General features: G+C 36.0%; 1 protein-coding gene across 3 annotated transcripts in view; it reads right to left on the bottom strand.

The window, feature by feature from the left end:
* Positions 1-280: 280 nt before the first annotated feature.
* Positions 281-27,945, bottom strand: part of MBD5 (methyl-CpG binding domain protein 5) — a 66,848-nt gene continuing 39,183 nt past the window's right edge. For 2 of the 3 annotated variants that reach the window (XM_008582673.1, XM_008582674.1), the window contains exons 8-11: positions 24,792-26,000; positions 13,819-13,892; positions 6,153-6,228; positions 281-2,968 (exon numbers count right to left, since the gene is read on the bottom strand). In XM_008582673.1, coding sequence (XP_008580895.1) covers positions 2,897-2,968; positions 6,153-6,228; positions 13,819-13,892; positions 24,792-26,000 — 1,431 coding nt within the window. In that variant the 3' untranslated portion in view covers positions 281-2,896. Of the gene's footprint in view, positions 2,969-6,152; positions 6,229-8,102; positions 8,332-13,818; positions 13,893-24,791; positions 26,001-27,945 lie in introns of those variants that run through there. The other variant, XM_008582675.1, reaches the window with a different exon arrangement.

A 27,945-nucleotide genomic window follows, 5' to 3' on the forward strand; every position in this document is an offset into this window, starting at 1 on the left:
TTAAAAACTACTTGGAGGTATATAGTTTATTCTCCTTGTGCTTCCTATGACTGTTCAGGGACACAAAATAAAATTAGATTTCCCTTCCCAGCAGGTACTATCATTTTCTTTGAAGGAGCAAAAATTTTTCATTCTGTTTCCATTCTTGGATTTGTTTTTTTTTTTTTAAAAAGTTTATTTTAGGGAATAAAAAATTTATTAACATAGAAGGGCTAGCCTTCATTTCTAAAAAATAAATTGGCTTCAATACAAAGAGAAAGAAATGGCTCTATGGGCAAAATTGAAGTACGAGTGACCAATTTTTTAATTGTAAAGTAGGTGCAACATTTAAAAAAATGTTACAGCACTGCATTACCTGTAATGCTAACAATATTTACATTAACTGCTTACATGAAACCATATAACTGTAGGAGAGAGGAAAAAACCCTGTGCGGACTGAAACAACTACACCTAGCACCCACATCAAAGCCATAAGAAACCAGTGAAATCATGGGCACAAACATACTTTACATGTTCTGCTGATGTAAAGTATACAGTGGTGGGGAAGCACAAACTGAATTAGCTCAAAATATCAAAAAGAAGACTTGGTCAACACAAACTTAGTCCCAAGACAGAAAAGCAAAGATTAAAAAAATCTTCTACATATCAACACACATACACACACACATGCAGACATACCAAACACTCAAACACATATGTACATCTATCTATGAATAAACACAACTGTGTAGAAAAAACAGTAGAAAAGCAGGTTGGTGTGAAAAAATGGACATTAATGGCTTAAACATACCAAACACATCAACTTATAACAAAAACATGTCAACTAAACTACATGAAACATTACTTTATGTGACTGCATGAAGGACCTGGCAGCCGATCCCACCAATATGCGAAAGACAAAATGACCCTACCCCCTGAAGGAAACGTTTCTACTTCCAGGCCACAAAGCCCAGGGTAGCCAGTTGCATTCCATCAGGCTTGGGGTAGGCATGAGGGTGGGAACGGAAGGGACAGGGACACAGGAGACCTAGGGGAAGAACTAACAGCTGTTGCTATTCAAAGTGAGCCCAGGTGGCGTGCTCTGTGCTGTGGCCCCAAGAAACCAACTAGAAGAATGACCTTGGTCTCCTTTTTCCTGAGTTACTGGAACTCTGCTACATGACGGGACTGAGGAGTTAGGTGGGTGGATGCGACAGGAGCAGTAGGGGAGGTGGTGGGCGTTTGGGGGTCCCGAGCCTGCTACTGGGGAACCTCCCAGCAGCCTGAGCATTAGGCTGTAGAGTGAGGCCCAGGCTAGAAACTAGGAAGTGCTCTCTAGGGTTTTAAGGGTTTGGGGGAAGGGGCTGGTGGTTCCAAGAATAAAGGGATAATGGATCCCTTGTTTTTAACAATCCATCAGCTGAAGTCAGGCTGAAGGTCTGAAACTTCGCTTAACTGCCTGGAAGATAGGGTTATACCACCACCACAAAAATTGTAAAAAAAAAAGATGGAAAATTATGTTGTGCTACATTTCTTATTAATTACCTTGTACTTTAACAATGGCTCACAGTTTTAGGTTTGTATACTCGTAATGTAGTATTTTCTCTCTACATTTGTTTCACATTTTTTTCTTAATATAAATAATTTGGTTAATAGATTCAACCTGCACATTTCAGCCACATTAATATATATAATAATCTGTTAATGGTATAAATAATTCTTTAAATAAAATAAATCTGATATGTTACATAATACTGATAAAAAATTACCATTGCTAATAATTTTGTAAGCCACCTTAACTTCTGGGTTAAGTAATACTGATGAATGGATATGAAACTTGCTTTGATGATTCGTACTTATTTTTGCCACTACAAAAAAAAAAGAGTTATCATCAACCTTACCTCTGATAATGGTTTCAAAGTGGGGCTTTTGCTTCCATGTACAGAAATAGAAAGTTTATCTTGTCAGATATTGTTTGCAAAAAACTTCAGTTCAGAGCATCAATGGTGGTGCAGTGTAAGCTATTTAGTTCAACAGGTGGCTATCAAATGTTAACTACAGAAATGGCTGAGTAAAATATTCCATCTAAGTTTTTTTTTTTTTTTTATAAAACCTATTCTATTTTAAAACTTAGGTAAAAAAAATATGCAACAAATGGTTGCAGTTTCTGAATTCTTAATTTAGACCTGTGAGCCCTCATCTCTTTAGAAATCTGCAAGGTTGCAATTTCCTAGACACCCAAAATTGAGCCCAGTGCTTCCAGGCAAGTTTCATTCCAAACAGACAATATAAATGTACACTCAGTGGTGTGCAGTGTATGTCATAATTCAGATATTACATCATCATGCCTTTTCTCTGCTGTTAAATACAAAAACAGCATATTTTACATTATCATAGAAAAGCATTTAGGTTGTATTTTTATTTATCACTTTACACTGGTAATCTCTGGTAGGTGTACTCCATAGAAACCAAAGAATTTTGTACACTATTTCTTTGTACAATAAAAGATAAAGTGTGCATTAGGTACGCTTGTACATGACAATATTGTACAATATTTACATTTCTGATATCACCATGAAATTCTGTATTTTCTATATACAACATTGAAAATTCCTCAGAAACATTTGGACTATTTCTTATGATCACAATTTTTGTATTATAGAAAAAGAGTTTCTCATAATCTCTTGACCTTTTATCACTCTCATCATATAGGGATTTTGATTGGTTTTTCCAGCATTCATTATCTTTCCTGATCATACAAATCTTGTATCACTGTTTCTTTTAGCACCCTGTGGTGGTGGTAACTATCTGCCATAGTTTAAATATTGATATAACAGTGGCTATATCAATACCTATATACAGATACATCTGTGCACATTCCTTTGATAAACACTGCGCATTAGTGGAGAAGTCTCTGTTATCTGGAGATCTTCCTCCTCTTGGGTTTGGGGGGTCTCATTTGTCTGTCTCCCTGTGGGATTTGGTGAACCTGGAAAAAGAAGTGGAAAAAAACAACAACAGAAGCAGAGGTTGAAATCCCAACATCATATGATTTTTGACAAAGAAACAGGGTAGGGAGCAGTCTCTGGCTTTTACTTTTAATTATTAATATCCTGAGGCATTTAAAATTTTTACCAAGACCCCAGATCCCACAGTCACTAAAGAGAATGAGGAGTAGTCGGAAAAGATAAGCAGAGAAACACTGTGAGGACTCCAACAAACAGTGAAACACAGAGGATGAACAGAAGAAAGTCAAGTGTGGGGAATGCGGTATGCAGTTGCTGTCCCCACTGCACATTTAAAAATGTAGCCTTCCCTGTCAGAGATCCCTAGATCACCAATTGCACTACAGCCTGCAAAAATGGATAAATACATACCAAATGTGTTTTTTTTTTTCACTTCATCACCATACTTATTCTACAACTACTAAGAAAGGTCAAAGATAAGAACATGCACACACAGCTCAGCCCCAGGATGTGTATTTATGAGAAGAATCAGGATGGAAAATAGAATATCACTACCATCTGTTGGCATATCTGAGCTTGTGTAGTCTGGGAAGAGCAATTAATACAACTCATCAGGAACTAATGCAGGAACTAGCAGCATTTGGTGCTATGCATCAGCTGGTGCTATGCATCGGCGGTATCAGAGCATCAAATAAGCAAGTATGGTTTTGAGGGGCAGGGGGGAGGTGATCAGGTGCTCCATGTAGCATTGTGGTTACTGATGGGAGGGGGCAAGGTCCAAGACCCAGGAAAGGCAGGCTGAGCCAAGACAGTGGTGTAACACATGCTTAACAACCAGCAATTGGACACAAGCCCACTGTAGCATTTGCCAATTTCTGTGGTAAGTACTTCCACCATGGCCAATTTCAAGCTATGAATGTGATGTCACAGAACTTAGAGTTAGAAAGAGATGTGCACACTTAGCTCTAAAGATCCACTACAAGTTGGCTTAACGATATATTTTAAAAATAATTTTTAGACAAGAGCAAAGGTCAATGCTATTCAGAATCAAAGGCAGGATGCTTTTTTAAATATAATATTTAAATTTTAAAAATAATGTTTATGCCTTCCACTGCAGCAACTATTGAAGAGTAGCAGCTATGACTGTGCTACCCCATGGCCGTGGGCCTCAACAAGGGCCACGAGGTGACCAACAACGTGAGCAAACCAAGGCACGGCCACCGCTGTGGGCGCCTCACCAAGCATACACACTTTGTGTGGGACATGATACGAGAGGTGTGTGGCTTTGCCCTGTATAAGTGCCATGCCACAGAGCTGCTTAAGGTCTCCAAGGACAAATGGGCCCTCCAGTTCATCAAGAAAAGGATGGGGACACACATCCATGCCAAGAGGAAGAGAGAGGAGCTGAGCAATACCCTGGCCACCATGAGGAAAGCGGCTGCCAAGAACGACTGAGCCCCCTCTCTCCTCTGTGCAGAATAAAACCTTTACTGAAAATAAAATAAAATAATGTTTATGTGTTTCTTACACTGCCTATTCTTCCTAATCTTCTCTACATACATTTAAAAAAAAATCACTAGTCTCTGGTAAAGATCCAGAAAAATTTTTATAATTGCGGAAAGAAGTCTTTATCCAAGTGCAAACTAGTTACCTGTGAACCAAATGTGGCCTGAAAAGGTAATTTGTTTAGCCATATGGTGCTTTAATACTTTTGAAAATAGTTGTCAACACTTAAAAATGAGAAATTTTACTTCTAGACTTCTAGCTTCTCATGAAAAATGGAAAGATCCTGCAATACCAGCATGATTTCCCACATGGCTATGATCTGCTGGAGCATGGAAGGAGAGAGTACCTGCCCCCCAGGTTGCCATGATCCTCATCACTCTCGACTGCCTGCAAGGCCAAATGTCCTGAGGCAGAGACTAGTGAGATGATGGCCAAATCCACTTTCTCTTTTTCCTGGACAGGCACATTCTGCACTACATTTCCTAGTCCACTGGAGTTAAGAAGGCCCTATGACTGGATCATGCCAGACAGCAGAAGGGATAAGATTCCAAGCCTGGCCCATAAAACCTACACTGGCAGTCCTCTGTGCACACTCTCTTCTTTCACCTGCTGGGCTGTATGCAAAAGATATAAGGAAGCATTCTGAGGTCCTAATGAATGGTGGACACTGAATACAGAAAGATTCTGGGCCCATAAATGACTGTGTGGGCCATAAATTCCTTCCCTAGCCAGCACCAGACTTTACTGTGCTGAGCCTCTAAGACTGGGAGTTGGTAGGTGGCCTACCCTAACCAGTGCATCTTCATTGGCATTTCTCAATCTACTTAAACTGCAGTTTTTCTCATACCTGACCCACTTTACTTATTGATATTATTTGACTCCTCTAGAAGACATTTGAGTTTATAATCCCTGCTCTAGACCTTCCCTATAATTTTATAAGAAAACTTAATGTCTCAGGTCCTCAATTTACCCATCTGTGAAATAATGGGTTAGATTACAAAATCCCTAATGCCCACACCAATTCACACATTCTGTGAATCTACAACATATCTATCATTCAATAGCCATCTGATGGGTAGTTGGGATTCAGATAACCTTGCTAACACAAAGTGTCAAGTAAAAGAAATTACCTTCCATTGCTAAATAGCCTTAGATAATTCACATGTTTTTAGAGATTATCAAAATTATATTTTGAGTGTTTATATTATATTTGAGTGACAATATGTGAATTAGAGAATAATGATTAAACTTCTCACATTCAATGTTATTATATGCACAGTAATACAAATGAGAAATGAGAGGTCTATATACTCATGATCTTGACCCTACTGTTTAATTTCACTTTTTTGTTCAACAAACACAGTGAAATTTGCATTACTGAATATTTAGGCAGCAGTAATGGCCATTATTATTCACAGAGCCAAATGCAGAAAGCTGTGATTTGAACTTCAATATTTTGCTGCTCACTGTTATGTGGGAAAACAAAAGTTACCTATCTCAGAAAAAATACATAGTTAATACTGCTTGGTTATTTTTTCTTAAATGACTTTGAAACTTTTCTGATATCCGTCTTTATTTTTAGCTTAGTAATTTAGTATCAGCATGTGAGTTACTTGACAATATTCAAGAGACTTTACCAAAGAGTGCAGTACAATTTACTTTCAAAGAAACACAGTATAATGGAAAAATAAATTAACTTACAGTCCCAGACATTTTGTCCAGTTCGCTCATGGCCTCATGAATAGCAGCTTCTAAATGGTTATTTAGCTTTCCACTTCTGGAATTAATGAAAACAACACACTGCATTAATAAATTAAAGAAGCAAAATCTCAATTTAATTCTCTAATCAAAAAATAAAAGTACCAATTCCACCAGAGAAAGTCAATTTATATTCACATTTGGAGAATTCAGATCACAAAACATCACTCTGGGATTCTCAACACTTAATTCTAATGATTAAAGTCACAGAACTACAAAAAAAATTGAACACATGGTGGGAGGATTCTTTCACCTTCCACATGTTTGTTCCGCAGTCTGGTGCTTTTGGAAGAAAGGAGGGCTACAGGTGTCTATTCCCACCTGTGCAGCTCAGCCTTCCTGATTCCAGCCTGCCCGGTGTTGCCTCTTTTCTCTTCTCAGGCATTCAGGCTGTGTGGCTAGGGGAAGGGTGCAGGGTGTGAACTGCAGGCTCTGGCCACTAGGGAGCTCCCTCTGCCCTCTCTGGAGTGTCCTGGCTCTGGAGTTAAGCAAGTAAAGGCTGAAATCCTGGTGCATGTTCAAGGTGGGAAACAGCTTAACTGCAGCACCTGAGACTACAAGCCTGGCCCTCAACAGATTTCCCAAAAACCAAAATGATGAAATTATTTCAACAGACACAGAATGACAGTCTCATGGTACCTATCACTCCTCTGCCCTTTTCTCTCCACTCAGCATTACATTACACACGTTTGGCCTGAATAACACACACGGTACACCTGCCATTTTTGAAACTTACATCTATGAAGCTGTTGAACTAATTAATCAAATCATGCAAATCCACACTATCCACTTCTGTGGTTTTGTACCATGTGCCCATCCTGACTGTTAAGTTGTCTTTCCTCCTTTATGCAAATACATAATTACCTGATTATTATGAGTGCTAAGGTGATTCCTTTCATTTATCCTGTCACAACAATTACTAGAAAAGCTGCAGAGGCAAACCTTTTCATAACAGGCTATTAGCGTGGCTTTTCAAGAGTTAAGTTCTATTTCAGCATCTACTCAGAGATTGGAAATTTGCAGTTGTGGGAGGATTTGGCTCACAGTCCCATTTAGTTTGGCTAGCATAGTGTTTAAAAACATTTTTGAACTTTAGTGGAATGCCTTTAAATGAAGCCTTTTGGTTTACCACAACCCTCACTAGATTTTATCCTCATATCCCAGGACCGAACAATTCATACATTTACTTTCTGTCTATACCTTAGAGAACACTGAGTGTTCCACCTCTGAGTTCTACACTGCTACGCACACCATAGATACTCCATGCATTTGCTAAACAAAAATATTTGCTCAAAGCTAGCATGGATGCTCCTATGTTTTGGAAAGCATATATGTACTTAAGTCAGTTTAACTGAAATAAAAGATTAGTGTATTGGTTTTAACCAAGTTATAGGGGCAATGTGACACCAACCCCCTTCCTGCCACCTTTTGTTGGCCTTGTAAGCTAGCCCCTATTTTATGTTTTCCCATTTATTTTTAGAAATGTAAACAATGCAGAGAAGTACATAAAATAAAATAACAACCCTTAACATACCCACTTCCCAGAATAAACTGTTAATAAATTATCTATTTTCTTTAGTCATTTTTATTTAAAAAAATAAAGCCGAAGTTCCCATTTGCTATAAATCCCTAGTCTCATTCTCTTCCACCCTCCTTCCCAACTTCTAGTCTATTTTTATATGTTATATGATATATCCATGAACAATACCTACTATTGTTTTGTGTTTTTTATATATATACAAAAGATGTTGTGATATACATACTACTTGTCTTTTTTCCCATTGCCATTGTTTTTGAGCACTATCCAAGTTGATGCAATCTGTTCATTCCTTCTACTGATGTATAGTAAGTATTTCATCACGTATATACTGTCTTTCATTTACCTACCCACTCCAGTTTTAAGAGGTTCTGGTCATGTGGTCATTTTGTGGACTCAGTCTGATTTGTTTTCTCAGGAGGAGTTTGTTAAGCTTGATCCTGGATGAGTAGGCAGGAATCCAACTCCAGGACTCTGCAGGGTCATCTAAGTTTGGCTGAGGTTTGGCTGGGACCCCTTTTGTGGGCTGTTTGGTGAGGGTTCTGACAGTATCATACATTGCCGGCTGCTCAACAATATCACGCTCTGTGTAATGTGTTAAATAGATTTATCCTTACTATTTCTTTTGTATTGAGAAGTATGAACGTAAGTTTTAAATGACATCTATTTATTATGACATTTTTTTTTTTTGTGGCTAGTTGGGTATGGGGACCTGAACCTTTGACGTTGGTTTTACAATACTGCATTTTAACTGGCTGAGCTAACCAGCCAGCCCTGTCATGAATTTGGGTTATAAGATCTTATGGGCTTAAAATTGACTATATAAAGTACCAAATGTCTAAAAACAAGGTAATTTTCACTGAAAAATGATCGAGAACCTTAGTTCTCTCATCTTTAATCTTAATAACAAAAACAGCTATTATTTACTGAAAGATTTCTATGTGCCAAGAATTGTGTTAAACCTTTATATACATTATCTCATTTAATCCTTACAATAATGTTATGAAGTAGGTATCACGAAAGTTGTTTTTTATACAATTCTTCATGACTTCTTAGAGAAAATTGCTGAAGTCAGCTCTAATTTTGTAATAAGGAAAATGGATCTTTAACTACAAATAGTTTTTAAAAATAATAGAATCATAAAATTTTTACCCAACCATGAAAAACTGCAAAATAACATTGCCATTAAAGTACAAAAACAATTCAACAACATTACTCATTGAATGAAAAGATAGAATTTTAAGAGTTTTGTTCTCATTTTTCAACAAGAAAAATGTTTGTAAATACCTCACATTAATTTAAGCTAAATTAGTATAATGTTTTGCCTTTAACAAACTTAAATAGTTAATAGTTAAAAATAGTTAATAGAAATGCTTACATTTGGAAGAGAGGATAAATACATAGATGTGCGGCATGAAATCATTTGAATACATCACGAAAAGCAAGAGGTAAAGAAGACCCTCCCAAATGTCACATCTGCAGACCAATTTTTACACTAACTGGTCAGGTCAGGGAAGAATGAATTTAAAAGAGGAAGAAAAAACTCCATGAGTTCATTAAATGAACAATTAGTCAAAATTCAGTCTTCCACTTCAGAGGGCCTCCCTGTGGAGCTTCTTCTACTATTTTCTATTCCCCACTGACATTTAATAATAAACATTTTTACTAATGGACACTCTAAAACCTACTTGATTAAGTAATAGATGTTCATATAATCACATTTCTAATTATTAATGGAGATAATTGCCACTTATCTTCATTGCTTCTATGAGTATTTTCACACATTATCCTTACCTTCACTAACAAAAAAAAAAAAGAAAGAAAGAAAAGAGGCCAGGTACACATCTGTGAATAGTACAAAAGTAAGAGAGAAGCGAGAAATTGCATGTTGCCCTACACTGTCAGTTTAGAATTTAAGTGACTCACTTCATGTAAAACAGAACAAATTTGAGTGAGACCTAAAAGTCAAGAACACTAGGCTCTGAAAACTTGACCCACAGAGAAAGTATGTAGATTTATGAAAACATGCTAAGCATCATTTCTTGGTTTTAAAGTGAAAATGTGATTTATTTCATCCATTTATCATTTTCCAGCCTCATATATTCCAGTTACCAAAGGAATTTATATGAACACATAGATAGAAGATTTGATCCTCACTTAAATGAAAATCACATCTAAAAGCTATGGAATTTTTCTTTAATAAAGCTATTTCTGCTTTTAAGTACAAATTACCCTGAGTAATTTGTTAAAGAAATGTTAATATTTTTTATGTGATTAGGATATAATTAGTAACTCAGTTTAAAAATATTTATTTATCGTACAGTTTATTGAGGACAGTGAGTATTAAAATAACCACATAAAGTTCTAAACATCTAATATAGTGGTAGAATATTTCAACTAGAAAAATATCATATAATTTTATTTCTTTCACTTATTATATCTTTATAATAAAAATAGCTATTTACTAAATACCATGTGCCAAGTACTGTGTTAAAACTCTATACTACCTGTATTATAACAGTCATAAGATAGAAATTAATATGCCTATTTTAGAAATGAAGAATTTAGGCTCAGAGAAGCTAAGCAACATACTCAAGGGCACATATCTATGAAGTGGCAGGAACAAGATTTGAAGCCAGGTCAAAAACCAATCTCTTAACCATCTTGTTCAAATGCTACCTTCCTTTATGAGCCTTTTCCTTTTCTCTTCTTCCCCTCAGTCTACAAAAGCACTCAAATCTTTGTCATCTTGAGATTTCTTCCTTTGTTATTTTTCAGGAACTTTTCACATTAAGGGCAGAAAGAAGAATAAATAATCTACACCTGCTCTATCTACCTCCTTAGGCTTACTCACTCCTCAACCCATGGCTACTTTGTACCTTCACCATTCTACTGAAAACTGTTCTAAGGTTACTAGTGGCCTCCAGATTGCCCACCCCGATGGAGATTTTTCAGTTCTTGTCTTATTGGACCTCTGCGGATTATTTTACCATCCTGGAAATTTTCAGTCTTTAACTTCTAAGACTCTACCCCCTTTCCTGATTCTCCTCTTTTCTGACTTTTCCCATTTTCTTCATTCTCTCTATAAAATGTTCAATTGTCCCGACATTCAATCCTTCACCTACTGTTGTTCAAATTGGCCAAAGTATCTCTGTGTGATTGCAGCCATGTTTATGTTGTCAAACACCACCTCTTCTCAGTTTCAGACTTGTGTGTCCAACCTACCCCACAGGCACCCCAAACTGCACACTCAACAGTTTCCCCCTGTATTCTTCATTTCAGTCATTGTTTCTACCAGCCTCCAAGTCATCCAAGCTAAAAACCCAAGAGCTGTCCTTGATTGTTCACCCTCCGTCACATTCTGATCAATCATCATGTTCTGTTAACTTTGCCTCCTGAATGTTTCTTGACCACATACTTTTTCTTCCATCCTCATTGCTGTCTTGTTTTCAGTCTACATCCTCCCTTGTCTTCTGCCATGGCCTCTAAACAATCTCCTGTCTCCAATATTATTCCCTTAAAACTTATCCTCCTACACAGCCATATCTAAAGTAAAAACCCAACCACTTGCCCGCTTCAAGCACTGCCGATAAAAATAAACATCCTATAGGCCCTTACCAGGTCCTTCATGATCTGGTTCCTTCTTATACCTCTGGCTACATCTATTATGACTTCCTGATACTTTACAGTCCCCAACTCCAACTGCTGATCTCATCTAAACACTACTCCACCCCATCCTATCTTGGTCTTTGGTTTGTTTGTCCAGCTAATACCTGTGTAGAATGTAAGGCTTGGCTTGGATATCATTGCCTCAAGGAATCCTTCCTTTACCTAGGTTTGATGTCAATTCTCTATGAATCCCAAATAAATATATATATTGCCGTCATTACAATTTGCACATTTTAATTATTTGTTTCTGCATCTGTCTCTTTTACTAAACAACAAGCTCCACGGACTGTAGCACTATGACTGGCACAAATTTTGTCTGCGTATGTGTGTGCGCTAAATTAGTCTCCTTAAATTTGGAATAAATAAATGAATAACTAAATTATTTGGAATAAATAAATGGAATAAATAAAAAATTATAAATAAATAAATAAATAAATAAATAAATAACTAAATTATTTGGTTCAACAAGTCATCAGTTTTGTGATTTTCAGCGAATTATTTGAGCTAATTGGGTCTGAATGTCTTCATCTATAAATGGGCTCCGTATTTCTGGCCCATCTTGTGATTGAAAGAATAAAATAATAAATTTAAAATCTCATGTGCAAAATGTAAAGCATTCTACTGGGCATCTACAAGACAAGTCAGTCTGCTTAGCAATAGTATGATAAATAAAGCTGTTTTTGCTAACGGTTGCTTCATATTTTCTTTTTTTCACCTCTCCAATCCATAATCTATGGTTATCATGAGGGGAATTTCTTTAGCTAGTGATTGTATTAATTCACCACAAAAACTGGCTTTGAAAAGAAAAACTTTTTAAATTGTGGTTTGTCACTCATTTCCTTTCAGAAATTGCTTCATAGCAAATGTATGGGGAAAATCCAGCTCATTATAAGAAGGTGTATTTGGAGGAGTTGTTTTATTTCTGTGTTTCAATTCTATTTTGCACATAATCAAGTAACTGCCATACTTAAGTGGGGGAAACATGTTAGGGATCTTTTACACCAAAGAAATGGGGACTGTTGAATATTCTGTAATAACTGGGACACTGCAAATTTGTGATGTAGGTAATTTGCGATTATTCCCTCCTTTCATTCAGACCTTATATTAATTTTTACTGGCCTTATCTTATTACTAAGGTCTGCATAGGAAGTGTCACTTCAGTAAGAGGGAACCCAGCTCACTGTGTTCCTTATCAGATCTAGAGGGAAATTATCTGGCAATTCATTCAGCGCCCACCACAACCAGTGCCAACTTGCCATTGTCCAAAGGAGTCCTGGACATAGGGGCACAGGAATTTGCCCCTTGTGGTTGTCATCTTTTTTATGGGACATTCTATTGAGGTGAAGAGAGTCTCCTCAAGATTTGTTGACTTTTAAAATTTTGCCTGTAGCAAGAACTATTAAAAATACCACAAAGAGAATGCCCTTTAACAGACATTACTGATATTATTATATAAACCTTTTATGCAAGATACACTACTAATCATTCTGATCTCCACTTTACAAATCTTGATGTATAAATATAAGTTACAGTGATATAATATTTTTTAAAAGATGATAAGATATACGAACATGTAGCCTATATGTCAATGTTCAGGGGAAAATGTGAGGACCATTTTACAAATGAATAAAAATTAATTAATGTATAATTCTTGGTTGTTTGATAATGTTTAAACTATAGCAACTAAACAGGCACGTAAATTATATATTTTTAAATAACTTTCTATGTACATATGCAGAAGTACATCTGTTGTTCTCTATCTTAATATGAAATAATAGTTATGATACATAAAACTATATCATATCACAGCACAAATTATGTTTCTAATATTATCTGCTTCTCTGCACTACATTTACTCAATAAATAAAGATCCACAAAAACTTGAATAGTGGTCCAAAGTTCAACCTCTTGTTATAATTCCAAAGTCCAAGCCCCTGCCACAACAAAAAAACATTAGTTAGCATCACTTTGACAAATGGTTAATCTGCCAAAATTATTTACATGTGTACACGTGGGGGTATTCCCCCCCAAAGTATTTGAATTACAAATGGTAGACTTGCTACACTTCCAGAGCAAATTTAATTGCTACATGTTGAGAATATTAATCAAATTTTCTTTCCCACTAAATGAGATGAATGGGGATGGAAGAAGTGAGAAAATAGCATATGAAAAGGCAAACCATACACATTATAAATACAAATTGTTAAAAAAAGAAAATATTTTCTGTAATAGCTATTTTGGCTTGTCTATAATGGTCCTCTTCGGTGATAACTATTAAACTGTACTTAGGCAGGATACAACATGCACAAAATCAGTGAGATTTCATTGTCCCTTTGAAGGAAAACCAGGAAACTATATCCTTGAAAAACAAAATGGAAAAAAACAAAGCAAAAAAGCTCTTACTTTCTGTTCCGTTTCCGGGCTCTGCTGTAGGCTTCCAAACCTTCTGCTAGTGTCTTCAACTTCTCGGGCTCCACCTGAGTGAAGGTATGAAGACCAAATCACATTACCCAGACCTGCAATTGTTCATCACAGTTTTTACTTCCTGCTGTACAAGCAGATGTTGCACTGGGGGGAGGGGAGTCTTAACCTTTGATGTCCTGTCAAATGCTCTGTCTTTGCTCAACCATTAGAGGTTGATTCTGCGGCTCCAGGCTGCAACATTAGTAGAAATGAAAGACTGACTTTGAAACTGTCAACATTTTGAAAATAATGTTTTGGGAATAAAACCTGGAATATAAATAACTTTCAATTCACAAAATCATATAAATCAGAGAACCTGGCTCACTTTCTCCACTGCCTGATCCTCAGCAACTGTAAATCTGTATTCCATCAGAGGAAGACAGGAGTGGTTGTTAGTGAAGCGGGGTGGGCTTTGGAGCCAACAGTTCAGAGTTTGAATTCTACCTCCTCACTTCCTAGCATGAGTAAAACACTTAAGTTTTCTGAGCCTTAGTTTCCTTCTCTTTAACATGAGGACAATAATACCTACCTTTCTGCTATATTGCTGTGAGAATTAAAATATGACAAGTCATGCTGAACACATAGCCTAGCATAGAACAACTATTATTACCTAGCATACATTCAGCTCTGCAGAGGCCACAAAACAAGTGTGGCAGTAGGTCATGCATAGTCCATACTAATGTGGGCAGAGGGTGCTACTATACCTTATGAGTGCGTCCTCTCTCCTGTCCTGTTCTGTCACTGCCAGCCTGTGTGAAGACTGCTACCTCAACAGACTTCGGCCACCAAGTGTGGCTGGGGAATTTGTGTATGTGTGGAAGAGTGCAGCCTTTGCCAACTGCCCCCTTGAATAATCTCTATCATGGTTCTTAAGCCACCCCCCATCCAAGGAAAACAATAAATATGTGACTTGTGAGCAAAAAAGCTTTAGAAAAAACACTGCTATTTTTATTGATCTGTAAGAAAAACAATCTAAGTAAAAACAGTGTTGCTTGCTGTGTAAACGCAGCTTCAGTGTAAGTACCCCAGCCAGCCCTTACTGAAGTTTCTTTCCCCACCCCTAAGCTACTTCTATATAAAAAGTCAGTTTGCCAAAGCCATTTTTATACAAAAATTCAGAGTTCATCAAAATGCCTCATGGGTAATAAAATATATACTAATACTATATACTAATGAGCAAGGAAATTATTATTAATCTTTGTGTTTAAATTTTCATGACAGACTCATAAATGTCATATATAAGTAATTCTCTAAGATCCCTTCAAATCTAGTACACAGTAATGACTAACAAAGTATCAAGTCTGAAAACAAGCATTTCTAATTAGTCAGTGAGAAAACCAAATAATGGAAATATTTTTCTTTTCATATTTTTGTATTTTGTCCTAAACAATCCAAATGCATTATACACATAAATTCATTTGGCATACCCAATCCATTGTGACAACTTTGCTCCAATAACACTTCATATAAAGAAAAGTGTCTTATTGGGATCACTGGGAAAACTTAAATAAGTTGAATGTATCTAGGTGTTAAAAAAAAAAAAAAAAGAAAAGGTACCTGGATACATTTTCACATTTTGTGTTAGAAATGAGTTTCCATCTTGTATTCACTCACACGAAAGGAATATGAAAGATGTTTTGCACATTACATTTATGTAATCAATAACTAATTTCACTTATATTTAAATGTTCTTCTTGGCAAAAGGAAAAAAGCTCTCCTGTAACATAAAGTTCTATTAGACACAAATTGGTGTAATGAGAGATCTAAGAAGGGATAGATCACCCCACAGAATGCAGATTCAAATTGAAACAAAGACACAACAATGAAAACATATCCCATTGGTCTTAACTTTAAGAACTAAGTTAGGTCAACTATTTTTTTAGGTATTCAATTTTTATTTTTAGTTAAATAGGGAATAAGGGACAGTAAAAATATTTCTTATGCATTTATTATGTAAAAGGCACTTAAAAAATCATTTAATATGATAATACTCATCCTGCAAACTAGTAGTAGTATTTTTGTTATTTTATAGATGGGATTCAGTGAGTTTAGTTAACAGGGCCAGAACTCCAAAGTGCTCAACCTCTCTCAAACATACCAATTCCAACATATATTAAAATATATAGTCATATAAGTACACACATACACATATGTTAAGTATGCACACAAACATGCTGTTGTAGATTGGCTGTCCTCCCCAACCTCACTGAGGCTTAATCCCCACTGTTAACTGTTGAGAGTGGGAAATCCTACTATGGTAATTGAAAGGTGGGACCCTAAAGAGGTGATTAGATTGTACGATCATGATGTAGTGAATGGATTAAAAATGGTGGTCAGGGGCACAGTTCTGAGGGCTTTAAAAGGGGAGCATGAAGAGTCTGTCCTTGCTCTGCTCCACCATTTTCTGCCATGTGAGACCACTGGGTCACTGTCGCTACCACCAAGACCCACACCAGATGTGTTCCCTGGACTTTGGACTTCCCAACTTCTGAAACTGTAAGTAAGTGTTAAATTTGGTTTTCTTTATAAGTCATCCAGTTTCAGGTATTTTATTATAAGCAACAGAAATGGACTAATACACATGCACACTCAAAAAATATTTTAAACTATTTAAAAGCAAATTACATTTTACAAAAATATAGATGATAACTTGCCCAAACTTATCTTCAAAAATTTTTTTACTTGGATAATTTTCAAGTTATTTTTTTCTGAACTAATTCTCTACCATGTTTTCTTCATTTAAATTTGCCTCTAAGACTCTAAGGTACTCTTATAATGAACTATATTATTTATAAAGTATTCAATGACCTCGAAAGAGAAAACAGTGGTGCTTTCTGAAACTAAGTAGAAATAAGATACACACTACTGTGCACTTCCTGTATAACGAGATCATACATACACACAGAAAATGTTCAGTTTATTTTGTTTCAGAATTTTAGATCTTTACTGTATTGTAAAATGTATGTCAAGAGTATGTGCTGTTCCTGAGGAAATATTCAGACACTTGAACAATACTCAAGAAACTCTTTAGAGATACCCCCAAAAATGGTATCAAAGAAGAACAAAATAAATTAAATTTCTAGTCAAATAGAAATCATGTTTAATGACTTAATGAACATTCCCTTGTAAATTACTTAGCTAACATAAATCAAAAAAGTACTGGGAAATCAAATGCATAAATGTAACTTTAAAAAGGTTAAACACACAAATATTTTTATAAAATTTACAATGAAGGAGCAAGGAATTCAAAATACTTAATACTTTCATCCATGATTATAATCTCATATTCTTGTATATTCACAAGCCAGGAGCTCCGTAAATTATTTAATTCATATCTATTGGGAGAGGACTTTATAATTTACCTTTACTCAGAATCTGCCCATACAGACTCTCCCTAATAATAATGGTGTTTATAGTAAAGAGCATCATGGTATAACTCTTTACACACATGTCATTTAAGAATTATAAAAAGATACCTGGAATTTACATGTATTTCTCCTTCACATATCACCTCATGTATAAGTATACACATATATTGAATATGTTTTGACTCTCACAGCTCTTCTTTCATTTATTTAAATTCTTTAAATATAATAATTCTTCAGCATAAATAGAGTCTGTCCACTGGGGTTAGAAACATACTAATTAAGTCAGACACTATTTTATGGTGGAGGATTAAGAGTTTTTCTGAACAAGGCTGAATCCCTGGTTGCTTATTTTGTTCACAAGACACATACATTTGGCAATTTAATTAAGTTTGATTTGGGGTCTAAACAGTGGCATGTAGTATATCTTAGAAGTAACTCAAAGTCTATGAGAAAAGGAGAGCCAAACCAACCCTCTAAAGTGAGGCATAGGACATACTAGAAGAATCCAGAGCAATGATCCTGGATCATTTCTGAAGAGAGCCAGCTAACTAGAGATGATGTCAAAATTCCCTGCAGGCTTTAATCCTGATAACACCTCTCTGTGAATTCTTTGCTGCTACTTTGTGCTGAGGCAAAGCTGTCACGCAAAGGCCAAAGGATGGAGCGCAAGCCACATGACAGATTTCATAACAGATACAAGGCAGCTGACCTCAAGCTCCTCTTTTCATTCTTTACTTCCCCATTCCATTTCTACGATGTCCTCTTGTTGGGGGAATGATATACTGCAGAGTTCTAAGCTTAGAGTTGCAAGACCAGGGTTGGAGCCTGGCTTAAATGCCTGTGATTTTTGTCCTTATAAAGGCCACTTCTCTGAGATTCAGTTCTCATCTGTAAAATGGTGATGATTATGCACATCTTTATGGATCACTGAGAGGATCTAAAAAGATCATGAACATGAAGGTGCTTTATAAATACCGAAGCAGTCTTTCCAAAAGTGCCACTGGTGGTATGCAAAATTATTTTAGGTGGAACACGGACAAACTTTTAAATATTTTAAATACATACATATTCATATAAATTTATATTAGAAAAATGCAAATAACATTGTACCTATAATTTCACCCATATAACACTTTAGAATAAGACTAAAAAGTTATTTAAATTTAAAAAGTGGCTTGACTAGTGCCCAATAAATATTTGTTGAATGAATAAATAAATTAGTAAATAAATTTAAAGAAAAACTTTAAGTAAATAACACCATAGTTGATACTTTAGCTGAAGTGTGGGAAATATAAGGGGTTTTCAAGAAGTTCATGGAAAGATTTGTATTACCTTTTAATTTCTATTTTTCCATGAACTTTTTGAAGTATCCCCTTACAACTCTGAAGCAATAAGCAAATATGAGGCATTTATTAGGTTCATTATTATTAAACATTTATTAAATAGTAAATGTTAAAAATAATAGTACATAGTTCAAAAAATAGCATCTTCAAACTGAAAAAAATCCTGTTAACTTAAGTGCAATATTTCTATATTTTTGAAAGAATAGGAATTAATGATAAATAATAAATAATTTAGGGTAAAAAGTTGATTCACCTGTGATAGGAATGATGAACCTGATTTTCCAACAATAGTACAACAAGAGTATTCATGGAAAAGTCCCCTAAACAGATACTAATTTTTTAAAATGAACTATCCAAATCCACATTATTACAATTTTAGTCAGTGGCACTATCAGAGGCATTTTTCTGGTGCTTCCTTTCCTTTTCACTTTGGATATTAGTGTTTTCAATCAGTAGAGAACTGTATTACAGGATGAGGATAAATATATTCTGAATGTGACAACAAATTTCACATCAATCCACAATATATAAATAGAATTAAATGTTTTGGGGAAACTCATATTTCTAAGGAAAAGGTGCTTAAAAGTTTATGTAACAGAGAATGGATTTGCCTCAGACCTGAAACTCCATTTGCTGCTATTTGTATGAAAATTGTATTGACAAGCTCATGAACTCAGTGTTGGGTCTCAGTTACCTGTGTAAATGGAAATTCCTCTTTAATCTTGCTCAGGAAAAAAAAAAAGTTTACAATATTCCACATTTCGCTACAACATAATTTAGTCTTACCCACACTTTTTACTGTTTAGTCTTTTTCTTGATATTCACATTTTTGGTCTTATGTAGTTCTTCATTTTTATCTTCCACATGTTGATCAGGAACTGCCTTTTTCAGCCTGGATTTTATCTTTTTTTATTACTTTTCAAAAACTATTCTGCTCCCTTTTCAAGGAGCTTCTGTTGCTGACAGAGCATTGAGTGCCCCTGTCACACCACCAGCCAAAATACAGACCAAATATTGTGGATATTGATTGGGTACAGAGAAAAGGATTCATTTCCTACAGCAGTTAAGAAAATATATAAGGCAAAGCAAATACACGAACACTTTCAACAGAGAATTATAGTACCAAAGAACACAAACAGCTAACACTGATGATCAAGCACAGAAAGAATGTTCTTAAGAGCGTTCTTAAACATCACAGGAGGGCACACCTCCCAAAGTAGTCCCCAGGCTCAATTTATTAAGTTACACATCCCCAGAATGTGAGGTAAGCCATCCCTGGTTATGCTCCACAGTATCAAAACATGTGCGTGTGATGCGAAGCTGACATACAGAAAGCATATTGCCCCCAAATAAACTTGGTTATGAGTTTTAATAATGATGAGTTTTGTCAGTTTTGAACGACTACTCACAGAGCTATTTTTGTCTCTACCTGCCAATTATAACCACGTGGAAAAAAGTCAAAGCATGATTCTAAAGAGAGAGCACCCTACCCACGGACACTTTTAAACATATTTCGTTTAATCAGGTGGTGTTGCACCATAGAACTTCTCTTGATAATCAGGAGATGTCTCTCTACCTGTCCAACAACAACAAATGATTCATCGAAAAGAAACATTTTGGTGTCAATTTAGTAATGAATTCTTTCTTAAATTTGGCTTGGGTCAGAATACACATCCAATGTAAGAGTAAAAATATGAAGACCAATGGTGCAATGTTCAAAAAAGAATAAAAATGATCTATGCAGAAACAAAGAAGAATTTGATTTTTTGATTATTAGTTGAGAGGCAACCCTTTTAGTCTAGTTAATATAAAGTCAAAGATGGCAGATGACAATAATAAAATATATTTTGTAAAACAAGAGCATTTTCTCTTTTTTTATAATTATTGAAATAAGTACATAAAGATAACTGTTTTCCTCTATAGTTGCACAAGCTTAGTAATGTTTGCACATTATGGAGTAAAGGAGGAATGCCTGAGGTAGCCATTTTCCTTTCCAAGAATTCCTCGCACCATGCCAAGATCTGGAAGTGCATCTATCTGGCCATGACTATAAACTGAAGCACAGCATAGGGGCCTTATTCTTGGTCACTGAACCACCAATGATAAAGGGTTCATAGTTCAGAGAAACACTTAAACCAATTATTCAGAACAAGTATGACTATTTCCCAGAATGTACTCATTACAAACTGGTAACCAAGGGAAGAAAATATTAGTAAAGAGATACCACTTACTGTACAGTATAATATAAGGCACATAATTTACTCCAGTGCTGTCACATAGCTTCAGTATTAGGACAGTAGCATGTATGTGATTTAGCCCAACTTTTCACAGACTATTAAAAAAATCCCTACTAATTAATAATGTATGTGTGAGGAGTGGGGGAAAGCAGGAAGGTATAGGAAAAAAAGTTGATGCTTTTTAGAAATACTGGGAGAAGGGGGACTTTCAAGGTCATTCAACAAACTGGGTGCTATAAAACGCTCTGAAGTAGAACTCCTGCTTGAAATTAACTTATATATCAATTTGTATGTGATGTGCTGAAGGTCATATAAATAGTTATGAAATATTTCATTTACTGAATATATTTCTTATAATCCTTTTACCCTCAACCTGGTAAACAATAACTAAAGTCAAATTACCAGAATTCCATAATGGTGGAATCCAAATTAATAAAATCCAAAATGAGTAAAATAGAATCTTATTAACAGAACAGGAGTGAGGAGAATAATTTTTACTGAGCCTCTTTGGTGTGTTGGATAATGTATCTACAGTATTTCACTAAATTCTTAAAATATCATTCTAAGCAGGAATTAACAGTCCCACTTGAGAGGTGAGGAGACTGCAGTTCATGGGAGATTAATACACCTGCCCAGGACCACTTAGGTAACTGGCAGAGCTAGGATTAAGATCCCATCATCATGCCCAAAGACCACGCCTCTTTCTGCCACACCTGCTTTCTCTAGTCCTCTGTAGGCTGTGTTCATACAGTATCTGATGATTAGAAATCATACCTCTTAGGAAATCATCTCAGAAACTACAGAAAATTTCTAATGCATAGCAGTAATTCCGCTATGTTTAATACCCCACCAAGATCAAAAAATGACTTTCTAAGATCATAAACTGGCTGAGTCATTTACTATCATGACCAACAGAGTCTCCTAAAATATTAACTTATAAACAATATGGAGATCTCAGACCTTGGCAGATATCAGTGTTCCGATCACAGCACTGGCCTCTTGCAGACCAGAGACTACTCATGCAATCTGAAAGCATGAGATGTGCCCAGCTTGCTTTGAAATAATAACGTGAGATCCTGTTAATTATTTATTATTTCTAATTTGCCTGCTTTCAAAAAGAATTTGGAGTGGCTTGCTGAGAACAAAGACTGTAACTGAAAATAATAAATGATCACATGAAGGGAGAAATAATAAATCTATTGTAAAACTTGAATTAACATAGATTTCATCTGGTGGGATCTAACAGAATCTTGGATTAGTTTAGTCTGGTGGACATAGAAATGAAAGCTGAGAGGTTAAGAAGGTTTAAAATGATAATGTGTAAGAAAATTGTTTGGCAAAACTTTTTTTCTGAGACACTGCAAGGATAAGCACTAGAGGAAATGATCCCACATTCTACATTAGCAAGGTAGAATAAATAATGTTTTACTATAAAAAACAAAGTATTTATGAAGTTAGTTTGTCTTTCTCTCTACACTTTATTAAAATGTCAGGCATTGCCATAGTATATGGAAGGGAACTTAAGGCACTGCTTACCTTTTTAAAAGCAGAAGTCTACTTATTAATGAACAAGTCTTTATTTTAACATTGTTGAGCATTAAGGGGTTCTATATAAATAAAATTTGCATCATAATTGGTTCACTTGAATAAAAATACAAATTTAGAAAAATGTTTGACTAGAGATCTTCCTCAATCAGATCATGTTTCATCTTAACAGATACTGAACTTAGTTTAAATTTTCCTTGATGGATTACCAATACATAAGGCACTTAGCTTACAGTCAGACAGACCTGTGTCTGAAATTTTGCCTTTCCTGGTGCTATAAAATGAGAACACCGTTTGGCTCACTGGGCATCATTAAATAAGGTATGAGGAAGTCCTTTGTTTTGTGAACTATAGGAGAAAAAAAGAGTGTTTGTGAAGTAGTAGTTTGTTTTTTTATGTGCAAAAGTGAGGTAGGTATTGAAAAGACCAGAGATTTTTAACAACATTACATGGCCTAGAGCTTTTAAGACGGTTATACCTTGCTTTTTAATGACAGATCAATGCATTATGTATTACTATTAATATTTTATTACGTCTTCAGTTTTTCACCTCTAAATGTGTGCTTTAAATTGTTTTCTGAATTACTAAAAATACTTTTAGTGTGTCTTGATATCAAGGCTTTTACTTGAGAATGCCAAATTATAAAGCCAGCCAATGGAAGGAGAAATATTTGAATTTACCGAAACAATTTTATGCTCATTAGGAATTCATCTATTGCCTAAAATAAGGAAGAAGAATCTGGATTTTAAAAACACTTACTATTACTTTACAGTGAATAAAAACTAGTTTGCTTATTAAAATGAAACAAAATTAATGTTTCTTAGACTCTCAGGTAATGAGTTTTTTTTTTAAGTGCATCTCCCCTAATATCAATGAATAACTCAATTTCAGTAGTTGAACACAGATAACCAAAAGATTCAAACCATTGTTCAATGCAAAATGTGTTAAAAGTGCATGTCTTTATTCTCCTGAGGGCATAAAAAGATATTTAGACAAGGCATTTAAGACAGGAAGAATGTTTCCAGGGAAGGGAGACCATAATCTTTTCTTTAGTTAAGGTTTTTCTAAAATGGCTATAAAAAAGATTTGGTTCGTTTGCATAGAGACTGTAAAACAGTTTGATGTCTACATCTTGTACTTGAAGCAGTTCCATTTATATCATAAAAGCCCACTTTTGCTGTTTCTAATTATTTCTTGAGTAAACTGTCAAAAATATTTAGGTTTATCAACTTAAAGAATGTTTGTCTGGTCTTTGAGAGTAGAGAGAATAAAATGTTTTGTGAATAGGAGTATGGAACTCATTTTCTTATCAAACATAGAAACATTATGCCTAGAGTGTATCCTGACAAGTATTTACTAGGCATTATAAGCAAGGGTTTAAGGACCTCCTGGTCATTTGCAGAAAGACAATCCTTTTATTGTGCTGGCAAAAATGCTTTTGGTTTCCTACCATTAAACCTAAGTGCCAGTGAAAGTTTGAACAGAGGTGAAATAGCTTTATATACAATATACTCTTTAAAATAATAATATATGCCTGTAAGAGTAATTTTTATTACCCAAGAAGATGAAAAATTATGCATTTCTTCATCATATAATGGGAATGTGCATAATTATATCCTCCTGGTCAGATATATAAATTTTTCTATCTAGTTTAAATATTCTGCATATTTCTTGCCTCGTGAACCAATTTTACTATTTGTAAGGGATGAAAAGAAAAAGCCCAGAAGACTCCTACTAATTTCTTCTAAATTGAATGGTAGTTTCACAGAGAAGTTTTCATTTAATTTATATGATCGGTTTGTCTTAAGTAGAACCAGACTATGAGGTTAAACACTTCCATATGTTATAAAGGCCCAGAACTTCTCCTGAAAGCAGACACCATTCTGAACTCAGATGTTACCTGCTGCTTCCACAAATGGCTGCAGCTCCACCCAGATTTTACCCCTCCCCAGCTCTATGTGTCACATGTAAGCACATGTAGGACACGCTGTCCTCTGGCACTTCCTGTTGCCTGGGAAGGGCACTTCCTCTGCCACACTCCTGGACCTCCAACAGCTACCAGATTTTTTTCCCAGTCATTGACACTTGCCTTCCTCCTCTGTGCATGAAATAAAGAATTAGGTAAATGTAGAGAAGGAAGGCAGAGTTGACAAAATTCTGGAAATCTGGTTCCTGGGTTAGAGCCACCCTAAGCCCTAGTGGAATCTATAAATGCTTCACAACTCACCCCTTGTTGATATGACATTTTGGTGACTATAACCATCCCCTCTTCATTTTATGCTCCAGAAGCTTGTGAGACCTCAATGAGTCATGAAGAATCCTAATTTCAAATCCAAAGAATCCAAAGTGATGATAACAAAAAACAATAATTGATATCTGAACAAAGGTTAGTATTTGACAATGGATAAAGATTGGTATACCTTCCCTTCCTGAGGGCTTTGTTGACATGAATTGTGAACGTCGTCTTCTCTTACTAATTTTCCAGGCCAGGAAGTCAGTCCTTTGATTTGGCCCCAGACCAAGTCGCCAACGTTGAACGTCCTTGGTCTATAATGTATCAACTCATTTGAAGAAGGGGAGTCTGGATTCCTTAGGTCATCTTCACTACTAATGCTTTTAGCGTCCGAAGGGCTAGGCACACACCCATTAATGCTTTTGGCATTAAAGTCTCCATTGTAATGGATGTAGTCTTTGACCAGAGAACTTTCCAAACTGTTTGAGGAACTTGGAGACTGCTCCTCTAGGACCAGGTCTTGCTTTGCAGTGCTTAACAGCTCTCCAAATCCCCGACTCTGTCGAGGTCTATTCCCGTTAATGTGTGCACATCTTTCCACAGTGTTCTCTAGCCTCTCCTTAAAACTCATCATAGTTCTTTTGTAGTTATTATACCTGAAATTTTCCTCCAGAATTTTATCCCCTTGACAGTTTCTTGGTGGTAACAATATTGGGTGCTGTTCCCCAGGCAGAAATGGCAGTGTAGAGACATTGTTGGACCTTTCATGACATGGACTACTGTGGATATGGCCTGGATGATCTAAAAATTCCTCGCACTTCCACCTGTTTCGCTCCCCTCTGGGGCTTTGCTCCCCATCCCACTGTTTTTTGGATGTGTGGCAACTTGCTGACTTGAAATATTCAAACCCATCTCCTTCATTTGAGTTTTTCCCATGGTCTAGATTCTTGGGCAGCCGAGCCCCTCTTGCGTTCCTCAGCCTACCATCATGATCAACACCTCCCATGTTTCGTCCATGAATGACCGCACTGACAGCACTGGAGAGATTTAATGGGTCACCAATTGAGGCAGTGAAGGCACTCATGGCACTCAGAGCTGGAATGGGGCTGATCTGAGTTGTACTGTTGACTGCAGTGGTGATGACAACCTGCATTCCTTTGCTGGCTGCATCCACAACTGCTTTGTAAATGGCATCTACGGAAGCATCACCTTGGCCACCCACAATGAGGCCATCCTTCACCTGCTGACCAAGAGATGGGTCAATCCTCTGTTGCAACTCACAAGGTGTATCTTGGAAAGATGGAAGTGTAGTGTTCAGATTCTCTGGAAGTGCTGTGAGCCCCGGCTGAGTGTTTATTCTTTTGTTTAGGAGAGCTGCATCTTCCTGCATTCTCACCTTAAAGAAATAGACAGGAAACAGTGAGAGAGAAGGAAATAATTTTTAAGGCCTCAAAGAGAAAGGCCATAATTTTAAGATTTACCAAAAGACAAACAGATATAACAAGGAAGGAAATTTAAAGAACAAGATTCAAAAATAAAATAAAAAGTCACTCTGTATAGAAAAGCTTACATTTTGATCATATTTGGGTATTGTTGCTCTGGTTGAAATCATTTGACAGAATTTTTTTTAAAAAATCATTATTTCTAAACATTCTCTAGAAAAATTAAATGAAGTGGTTGGACACAAAATATTTTCAGGTGAGGATTCCACTTGTTTAGTGTCATTACAGGTCTTTGCAACTTGAAATTCGAAGAGAGAGTCAAGTCACAGATAACCCAACTAGCACTGTCCAAATTACAAAGTGAAAAATGATTTTTAACTCACTAATGTTTCTACTTAACTAAATGAAATACAATATAAAATAAAATAAAACAAAATACATATACACTTTTCTTAACAATAACATGGCACTATATTTTTGAAGTCTTTAGATGTGTAGTAACACTTGCCTCTCAACCTTATCAGGCCACCAGCTGAGGGACATCCCCATGCTGTCAACAGTAACAATGGCTCTCTATAGAAGTGCTTCTCAGTTGGGAAGAGGTTAAGGAAGGAAATGCCTACCAGGGGAGCATATCAGAATTTCAGTAGAGGAAGGATGAATGCAGTTTGAAAAAGTCCCTGAGGTTACTCAAATTTCACCAACCACCTTGTAAAAATTACTGCTCCAGACCCTGATACTTCGAATTTTCCCCCGTCATGATCACTCCCTTCTTGTCTTTACATCCTTCCCTACTAAACCAGAACCTGAGATCCATCAGCACATCCATCTCTCTCTTGCTATTATTGTCTACAACTATCAGACAGCGTCCCAATCTTGGATCAATTCAACCGCCTGCCTTATGTATACCTACAGCAAGAATGCTGAGTATCTGTCTATAGGAATTTATGGCTTCGAACCTCGGCTGCGGGCTTATCGCTGCCCATTAATCTGTGATCACTCTCATTCTCTGAGATTAATCTGAGATATCACTCTCATTCTCTACAACTATTCAAATCTTTATCCACTTCTTCAAGCTGGCTGCTATACCATCTCCTGCACTATTCTTAGTCAATGATCTTCTCCTAATGTCAGTATACTCTGTCTGATACTTCCTGAACCCCAGCAGCACACACTTCCCTGCAACTATACCTGTCCAAAATCCTGCCCTGTTCCCCAGTGTAGGAGGGCCCAAGCCCCTCGTCAGGGATCTCACCTTATCTATTACTCCTTCTCTTCTTTATGTTCAATCTCTTACTCTTTTTTATCTCTTTCCTTTAGCATATGATTATGTGCATGGCTTCCATATTTTAGAAGTTCCTGTTCAATTTGACATCCCCCCTCAGGGTAACACCCTATTTCTCTTATGTTCTTCATAGATAAGTTTTGGTGTTGGGTCTTTTTGCTTTTATTTTTTAATAAAATTTTTTGGGCATATTTGAGGTTTACAACATGACGTTATGGGATACATATAGAAAATAAAATGGTTACTTTAGTGAAGCAAATTAACATATCTATCATCTTACATACTTTTTGTATGTGTGTGACAAGAGCAGCTGAAATCTACTCGTTTAATCCATACTCTTTAATTCCTAACCTCACATTTTCTGTTTCATCCATTGCAGTCCAGCTCCTGCTCCACCAAACTGCATTCCATCACTAAATAAATATATTTAGTTACTAAATCTAATGAATTATCTTCAGGCTTTATCTTATTTGTTTTCTCAGTGACATGGTTGAGCACTTCCTCTTCCTTTCTAAAATATTCAAATATTCTATCATTGTCAAAAAAGATAAAACTTTTCTTCATCACCACTCCCCACCCAAATCCACACTTTACCACCCCACTCCAATCCCCCT

Source organism: Galeopterus variegatus, unplaced genomic scaffold (genome assembly GCF_000696425.1).
Source record: "Galeopterus variegatus unplaced genomic scaffold, G_variegatus-3.0.2 Scaffold2691, whole genome shotgun sequence".
In the NCBI taxonomy this organism is placed as follows: Eukaryota; Metazoa; Chordata; class Mammalia; order Dermoptera; family Cynocephalidae; genus Galeopterus; species Galeopterus variegatus.